We start from the raw sequence: 9,286 nt of genomic DNA, 5'->3' as shown, positions 1-9,286 counted from the left end.
TTTCTCTACTGTAGCACCCTATGGGTTTTAAATTTGTCCCCCAACACCTAAATTATGTTATATTTAGGGGTTATATCCAGGATAATGGTGTTGACAGGGATAATAAATCAGCCATAATGGAATGATGGGGCAGAATCAATGGCCTGAATGGTCCACAATTCTACTCCTATATCTTGTGGTCTTATGGTCTTAATAACCTTTCTGAAATGACATTTAAAATCAAGTTTTTTTAATAATGAAAATACAAAATATTTGACATATTAATTGCAATCCATTTTTCTTCAAGATAGTCTTCCATTAAAAATTAGAAATGTATTTACACCTATAATCACACAGTTATTATCTGTAACTTTACTATTTTCATACTGAAAAGCACAAAGACTAAATAATTATATGTCTTATTTTATAAAAGTGGCAAATAATCCATCTCTATATGCTGGAAAACTTGAATTGAACTTCATTGAGATTCCCCTTCATTTTTCCAAACTCCAGTGAGTTCAGACCAGAACCAACAAGTGCTCCTCACATGTTAACCCTTTCATTCCCAGAATAATTATTGTGAACCTTCTCCGGACCCTCTCCAAAGCTAGCACATCTTTTCTTAGATAACCGGCTGGAAATTGCTCATAATACTCTAAGTGTGGTCTGAGCAATGCCTTAGAAAGACTCACAATTACATCCTTGCTTTTGTATTCCAGTCATCTCAACCTGCAAGTTAATCTTCAGGGAATCCCAAGTCCCTTTGCACCTCTGAGTTTTGAGTTTTCACCCCATTTAGAAAATAGTCTAAGTCCTACCAAAGTGTATGACCATACACTTGTCTACACTATATTCCATCTGCCACTTCCTTGCCCATTCGCCCAATCTGTCTAGGTCCTTCTGCAGACTCCCTGCTTCCTCAACACTACATGCCCATCCACCTATCTTCATATTACCTGCAACCATGGCCACCAAGCCAACAATTCTATCATCCAAAACATTGAGATATATAAAAAAAAGTGGTCCCAATACTGACCCCTGCAGAACACCTTGAGTCACTGGCAGCCTCAACCAAAAAAGATCCCTTTTATTCTCACTCTTTGCGTCCTGCCAGTCATCCAGTCTTATATTAAAGCTGGTATCTTACCTGTAATTCCTTATCTTGTATTGCAGCCCCAGGTGTGACAGCTTGTCAGTCGTCTTCTGAAAATCCAGTTAAATACTATCCATTGTTTCTGCTTTGTCTATCCTGCCTGTTATGTATTTCCTCAAAGAATTCCAACAGATTTGTCAGTTATGTTTTCCCCTGAAGGAAACCATGCTGATGTTTGCCCATTTTAACATGTGCCTCCAGGTAACCCCAAAACCTCTTTATATATCTGCAAAAATATTACTATTTTCTTTTATATTATTGGCTAGCTTACTGCCATCTTTTCTCTCCTATTTCTTTTTTAGTTGTCTTTTGTTGATTTTTAAATACTCTAACTTCCCACTAATTTTTGCTATATTATATGCCCTTTCTTTTGGTTCTAGAGAGCTGATAAGTGGACATCAGTGCATCCGACCGTGCATTAAAAAAGTTGGAAGCATTGGGATCAGCAAAACGGCAATCTCTGCAGGAAAATATTTTGCTTTGCGAGAGTGCCGGAGGAAAATTTAACACTGTGAGATTTGTTAGAGCAGCTGATTAAAAGCTTGATCAAAGAGGCACATTTAATGTCTTATGGGATCAAAGAGGTTGAGGGAGTTAGGAAAGGAATTTCACAGCTTGAGCCTAATATGGTGACCAGGAATCCAAATTCCAGATGAGGCCTCATCAACATGTTGAATCATAGCCTGGTATGGAGCCTCCAACGTACAGGATCGCAAGAGACCGCAGAAGTATATAGACTTAGTCAGCTTTATCGTGGGCACTATATTTCCCACCATTGGTGGCAGTGTTTCAGGAAGAAGGTATCTATCATTAGGACTGACATCATCCAGGACGTGCCCTCTTCTTGTTATACCACCAAAGAGGAAGTACAGGAGCTAGAAAACCCACTCTCAATGTTTCAGGACCTTCTTCACCTTCACCATCAGACTCCTGAACCATCCTTCAACCCTACCTCATTATTTGATTTTTTGCATTCGTTTTAAATTTTTGTAACCTATGGTAATTTTTAAAGCTTGTGCTGTATTGCTGCCGCAAAACAAATAAAATCATGTCATATACAGCGTCAGCAGTAATAAAGCTGATTTTGATTAGATTCTGATTCTGTACTGCTGTAACACCAGTCTTGAATTCAATGCCTCACTGATTAAGACATTCACCTTCTTTATCAACTTGTCTACCTGTATCACCTTTCCAAATTCAGATTGATTCTGTCTCTCAGAATTCCCTTCAGTAAATTATCCATCACTAATATTTGGCTAACAAGCCTGTAGTTGTTTCCTGGTTTGGGATTTAGTGGGATTTATCCACCTTTATGTTCCTCAACACTGCCAACACTTCCTTCAAAACATGACGGTGTTTCAGGACGTTAATGGTCTCTTCCCTGAACTCTCTGTGAACAGAGGTGAAAGCTATTACTTTAAGACCTTGCCTCTCTTCTGTGACTCCACACGTAAATCACCAGACTGATCCTTAAGGAGACCTACTCTCTCTCATTATCCTTTTGATCATAATATACTAATAGTGTCTTTTAAGGCTTTTGTTTACATTATTTGTCAAGGATATCTTATGTCCCTCTTTTGCCCTCCTGTGTTTTTTCTCAAGTGCACTACTATATGCCTTATATACCTCAAAACTATTCATGATCCCAGTTGCCTGTACCTTATATACTACCATTCTTACCCTGACTAGAGTCTCAATTATACTCATCATCCACGGTTCCCTAAAATGCCTTCCACTAGTCAGACATCCATTCATCTGCTAACAGCTCCTCCCAATCAAATTTGCTGGTTCCTACCTAATAGTCCTGATACAGGGTTATGATCTGACAAGTCAAAAGTTCCTTTCCGCCCACTGATGCTATTCAACCCAGTGAGATCCTCCTGCAGATTTTCTGTTGCTTTGGATTCCAGCATCTTCAGTGTCTTACGTCTACATTGCAGAAAATGCTCAACAGGTCAGGTCACATTCACCTCACAACTGAGTTCTGACAAAAAGGTCTGAAAGTTGATTGTTACTCTCTCTATTTGATTACAAACAGATGCTTGTTTGAAAATTATGTCTTAATAGCACAAATGTTAATACTTACTGGCACTGCAGTGTTTACAACAGTGGTGGAGGATATCTCATGTTGACATGACATCTTTTCAGAATTTCTATTGCAGTTTTAAAATTCACCACCATCATATTCCAATTGATTAAGATTAATTCCAAACATCCTAGGTACAACTTTTATCTGGTTGAACTGGAAAAACATAGTGCTAGTAATATTTTATAATGTAGTTCATTGAAATATTCAAAATTTGATATGTCCCTGATATTGTGTGATAGCAATATATATTTGCTAAACAAAAGATCTGACAGTACTTACCACTGTATATGCAGCCTTCAAATCAATTGGAAAATATCAGTGAATCAACAACATACCCAATTTTACGATTAGACTGTACTTAAACTCTTCCCGGGCTTTCAGCCAAGTACAAGTATCTTCTTGGCAGAATTTGTCATTGAAACATTGGTTCAAATCGATATCTGTACCTGGCTGGAAGCCTGAGAAAAGTTTATGTGTCATATATGCCGGGAAAGCACGAGATCCTTTCTTCAGACTGTACAGTACTTAATTTACATTGCTCTTCTTTTAAAATATATTTCATTATTTATTGGGTTTTAAAATATTTTTCTTTATTTATTAGGATCACAGCATCACCGGGAAGGCCAGCATTTATCGCCCATCCCAAACTACTGTTAAACTGAGGGGCCTGCTGGGGCATTTCAGAGTAAAGGACAATAATGGGATTGGAGTCACATGTAGGTAGATATCCTCTCCTTAAAGGCTACGGTGAACCAGGTACTCTTTTCTAGTTATCCATTAGTTTGTGTTTCGTTTATTATTACTAAAACTAACAACTTTGAAAAGCTAGACAACTAACTAATGTTATATTCCATATTTGTTATGATCGGATTGGAAGTCGGGTCTCTGGATAATTAGTCTTGCGCTCTGGATTAATAGACTGATTTTATAAACATCTCTAAATCGCCATACCCCTGGAACACAAGCTCCACGTGATTCAAATTTGACGAACAATTGACAAATAAGTGAAAAGGTTAGATTTACATTTATCGGGATATATTGCTAGACAAAGAGATTTGTTCTGAAGCTCTCGCTGCATGGAATTGCGTAGGGTATCGCAACGGGCATTGGGACCCGGCTGTTCCCCACAGCGTGTTGCGGATGAGTCAGGACAAACACGCCCATTGCTGGCAATATATTGGGCTCGAGGGCTTTATTCGAAACACTCAGGAGAAATCGGTTGATGGCAAATACATCATTCCGCCGCCCAGCTGAGGATACGACATTAGAGGAAAGAAGAATAAAAAAAAACACACACACAAAAACCTCCCGCACTAAGGTGAGGTTCCATTCTTAGAACGGCGGCATTCATTGCCCTTCATTGCAGCACCCCGAGTATGTTTCTCGATGGCTGCTCACCAGCACCTCCCTGCATGAACAGCTCCTCCATCTGCAGCTCATCCGCATGCACCTGCTCAGCTGGTCCCGGCAGTACCAGCTCCCCAGCAGCTCTCTCTGCGGCTTCTCCCCACTCTCCATGGCGGCGTGTAGGCATGAACGAGCTGAGTAGCAGCTAATTTACCTAAGAAAATCGCTATCAAAACATGCTCATTTACTGTATGGTTTTCAGCGCTTGGGTTTTACAATCCAGCATCATTTTAATGCATGTCAGTGGGTTAAACACGAGATGTGCAAATCTTTCGAGGCTAAAACGTGTTAAACGTGTCAGAAGGGCTTTGATTTCATTTCATTGACCCCATTTCGAATGCAGCCTTGCTTCCGATGAACGACGTATATAATAAATTGGTAACTAAGCCTGGAATTGTGATTGGTGGTGTAAATGTAAATTTAAGAATACTGCATCTTATCCCTAGCTCCATATTTGGACGCTGGCTGTTTTTTTTTCTGTACCGAACATACGGTGGGCTCACGGGCATAGACATAAGTATTCTCAAATCATACAGCTTAACAAAATCGAACCTTGACACAAAAAATTATGAGTATTCTACACAAATGAAACCAAAGAATACACGACAAGATTTTGTTTTTAGCGACCAAGAATAAGAGGCTCTACAGAAACCTAAAGTAAGTGTAACTATTTATTTCTGTTACCCGAATATAACTAAAAGGCAGACAATAATTCAGGGAAATTCTAATAAAAAACATTCACGGTTTTTTTTTGTAATCCAGCGGACTGCATATAATTTAGCTAGTATGTAGTTTTTCACAAGCTGCGCAGTTAGTGTGACTGCTTTATAGAGACTAAATCAATTTTGCTTTTATATTACGGGATTGCAGGAATTTTACTGATTTTGGAATCGACCGTCCATGATTTTATCCTTTGTTTAAGCACTCATAAATTCAGGACCTTCAATTCATCTTGCACAACCGGGCCTTTTTCAGAATGTTTTGTTTTTGAGCAGAAATCTGAAAGAATGTGATTAAAGTTCGTGGGTGAGTGAAGGATATCCCTTTGGTAATCAGCACTGGAATTAGCTGGGCTCGATTTTAACATCCGATATGATCTTCTTCAGTAGAACCGTCATAGAGCATAGCATTTGACCAAAATACATGTTTTTTTAAAAAACAAAGGGTTTTAATGTATTTTATCTTTCGCCCCCATGTAATAAAGGCCAAGCAAGGGTGTATCTGTTCACTGAGGGGAAAGTTCATGGTTTTTATTGTAATGAATAGATTGGGAGTGCTGGATCGTAGTGAAACGCCTCGAACATGGCCCCTGCCTGCATCGTTATGTAGCAATAAGTACAATATCTCACTCATACATGCACATGTATGTTACAGAAAGTCCGGCCATGTAGCTTCGCTTCAGCAACATGTTTAGTCAACAGATGGAAGAGAATGTTCAATAAGCAAAGGCTATTGACGTACCCAGCGGCTGTGAGAAGGGACAATGGACACAACGCTGGCGGTGGCAGGGATGTGTGATCATTGATAGCCCTATCGCCAAAAAAAAAGAGAAAGGTCGTGGTTTTGGTCGCTGTTAAAATGACTCATCTGCAAGCTGGGCTCCGTGCTGAAACCATCGAGAAATGTCGGCTGGAACTGAATGAGAACGCGGAAGCCTTACACCAGGACATCCAGCAGGTCAGAGACATGATCATAACCCGCCCGGATATCGGCTTCCTACGCACGGACGATGCATTCATCCTGCGTTTTCTGAGAGCCAGGAAGTTTAACCACTTCGATGCCTTCAAACTGCTGGCTCAGTATTTCCAGTATCGGCAACAGAACTTAGATATGTTCAAAAACTTCAAAGCAGACGATCCTGGCATCAAACGGGCTCTGATGGATGGCTTTCCGGGAGTCCTCCAACAGCCGGATCACTATGGGAGGAAGATTCTGGTGCTGTTCGCTGCCAACTGGGACCAGAGTAGGTAAATGTAAAGGTTCTGCTTTTCCTCAGTTTGACTGTGAATGATGGATTAAAGTGCTTTAGAAACGCTCACCCTCTGGTAGTGCGCAGATACTGCAAGAAAAGTATAAAACCATTATACACTGGAATTTCCCTTTAGAAACAGGACAGTAAAAAATTCTTAAGATTCAGTCTCCCATGTTTGGTCTTGTCAGTCTTATTAATTTTAATTCTAGCATTGCAGGAACTGTGATTTCAAAATGCCTTTGTTCTTCCTGAGTACATATATTACAGACCACTGCAATTCACAAGATAATTACAGATGAAGTCCTTTAGTGAACTTCTTTAGCTTATCTATTTAGAAAGATCCTCCAATCCTAGATGACATTAAATATTTCATATTTAATTCCACTCTTCTGTCAGAACTATAGGCCATTGATTGATCACCCTCTGGTGTAAAGGAATCCTTTGTAACATAGATCAGTTTAAATGCTACATTTTTCAAATTTAGTTCCTAATACAATCTACATTTACTATTTTCAATCTTTTACAGTTCACTTAAATCAGTCACTTAATGTTCTGTCCCTTAATGCTGTCGTTCAGTCCTGCAAATCTGCTTGGTAGCTCATCTGGAACTTGAAAGCATCCTTGCATCCTGTTAATGAAAACAAGCTGCAGACTGAACCGAGCACTAGAGACTTTTAGTAAAAGTTGCTCTGACTTGTACTCTGTCATTTTGGGTGTTTTGGTTCGTACACTGACCTATTCTGTTGATTCATGCCGAGTAGGTCTCTCCATGTTTGGATTGTGGGTTTCGAGCTGATGACATGCCCACTCAAAAATGCCAAAGGAAGGCCTCACCAATTTTGTGAATAAGGCCTGGCATTAGTAAGTGCCAAAGTCACCAGTCAGCACATGAATGTTCCAGATACTTTGCCAGCTCTCAAAATGAGGTATTAGTCACTTCATCTTTTGTTGCTGCTTGGTTTCCAGGGGTTATATGATTCTCTCACTGTCTGCAAGAACTCTAGTTCTCTTAGATTAGAAATTTCTGTCTTGTTTCTTGAGATGACTGGAGGTATAGTTTCCTTCCATATGTCACTGTGTCCTGTAAGCATTAAATTTCATCAGTAGTGTCCAGTTTACTCTATATTTCTGAACTGACTCTTCAGTCTCAGCATCTTCTCCCAAATTACAATAATCTGCAAAAGTAATTAATTTGTATAGAAGTTTGGAATCCAACATTCCATTTGACAAATGCTGTTTGAAGCCTATGTGCTTCAAGGATTTTCCATAAAACATTTGCAACATCACTTCCTCAAACTTATATCAAACAGTACGTTCCCTTTTGAATCCGTGCTTACTATTTGTGCCAGGTTATTATTACCAACCCAAAATGTTTTATTCTAATAAATGTTATACAGTACATTAGGGTATTAGGGTCAGCAACCTTACAGCCTAGGCGGGTTGCATAACCTTAACTGTAAGTGTATCCTTTATCACGAAAGAAAATGTTGGCTTGCGATAAACCAGGTCATTGCACGTCATGCTGTAAACTCATTACCTGATGCAGGACGATTTGCTTACATATTCTGATGCAGCATATGTGTATCATAACTAGCCTTCCTTCTGTCATTGTGTAAATTCCATGATGCTAGGTCAGAAATGGAAAACTTATAAGGTTCAGATTGGCTGTGGTCAGATTGGGATTTAATTTTATGCCTGAGGAGACCTTTAATAGATTTGTTGCTTGTGCTTTATATCTGTGATCCGGCACCTTTTCAAAACTCTGTCTGCTAGGCTTTTTGAATGTGAATGCTCCTAGCCCCATTGTCAAAAATTTATGCTTGAAATGTCCATTGGGATTGTCTTAAGTTCATACTTTGACTTCAGGGGAAACTAGCAAGATTTATGCCAACTTTCCAATGAAGCTGAGGAACTCTGTACTTCTCAATCACTTGAAATCTGAATGGCATTTGGAGAATCTCTGTGTGTGCACAAAAGGACACAAACCCACAGTTCTTGTCTGGTCATGTGAATTCAATTAGCCCCCAGAGAGTATGGTGATACCAGACCAAAATCCATTGTCCAGCTATGGGTTTCATTTTTAACCCCCTCACATAAGTGTAATATCCTTGACGGTATTGTTAAGTTGAATGCAGGATCTGTGACAGGACTTAGTACCGAGTAATTTCTTTTATAGGTTAGCAGCACGACAGTTTTATTTATTCAGTAAACATTATGAATAAAACCATTTACAATCCAAACAGAATTCCTGATAGAGAATGATTTCAAGAAATACCCTTTTCTAATCAAACCTCTAAATTGGTAATAAATTTAATTTTCAGCACCTAGTTCTTTATGTATGATTTTATTATAGTTAATAATATTATATTTCATAATTTGGATTAAGAACCTCACTGGAATGACCAATCATTAAATGTACTTTTTGTTCTCTTTTTATAAAGCCTTGCATTTTTCTCACTAGAGTGAACTGAACCAAGAGAATCATTTTTAAAAAAACAGCAACATCAGTTTCATTTGGTTATAAATTTCTTGTACCTTCTAAAAATTCAAGTCATTTAATCAATAATTCTTAAAATGTGATAATTATTTTATTTCAGTTGAAACAATGATGATATAACACATAGTTCACACATATCACATAGTTCAATAGCAGGCCAACATTTTCTTTGCACTATTAAAACATTGA

At 38.7% G+C, this 9,286-nt stretch overlaps 1 protein-coding gene across 2 annotated transcripts in view; it reads left to right on the top strand.

The window, feature by feature from the left end:
- The first annotated feature begins 6,025 nt into the window (after nucleotides 1-6,025).
- Nucleotides 6,026-9,286, top strand: part of LOC140195905 (clavesin-1-like) — an 88,444-nt gene continuing 85,183 nt past the window's right edge. For both annotated transcript variants that reach the window (XM_072254576.1, XM_072254568.1), the window contains exon 1: nucleotides 6,026-6,595. In XM_072254576.1, the coding sequence (XP_072110677.1) occupies nucleotides 6,207-6,595 (389 nt within the window). In that variant the 5' untranslated portion in view covers nucleotides 6,026-6,206. The remainder of the gene's footprint in view (nucleotides 6,596-9,286) is intronic.

The sequence above is a fragment of the Mobula birostris genome, chromosome 1, assembly GCF_030028105.1.
Source record: "Mobula birostris isolate sMobBir1 chromosome 1, sMobBir1.hap1, whole genome shotgun sequence".
NCBI lineage: Eukaryota > Metazoa > Chordata > Chondrichthyes > Myliobatiformes > Myliobatidae > Mobula > Mobula birostris.
The sequence above is the reverse complement of the archived record's forward strand: the minus strand, read 5'-3'. Positions and strand labels throughout refer to the sequence as shown.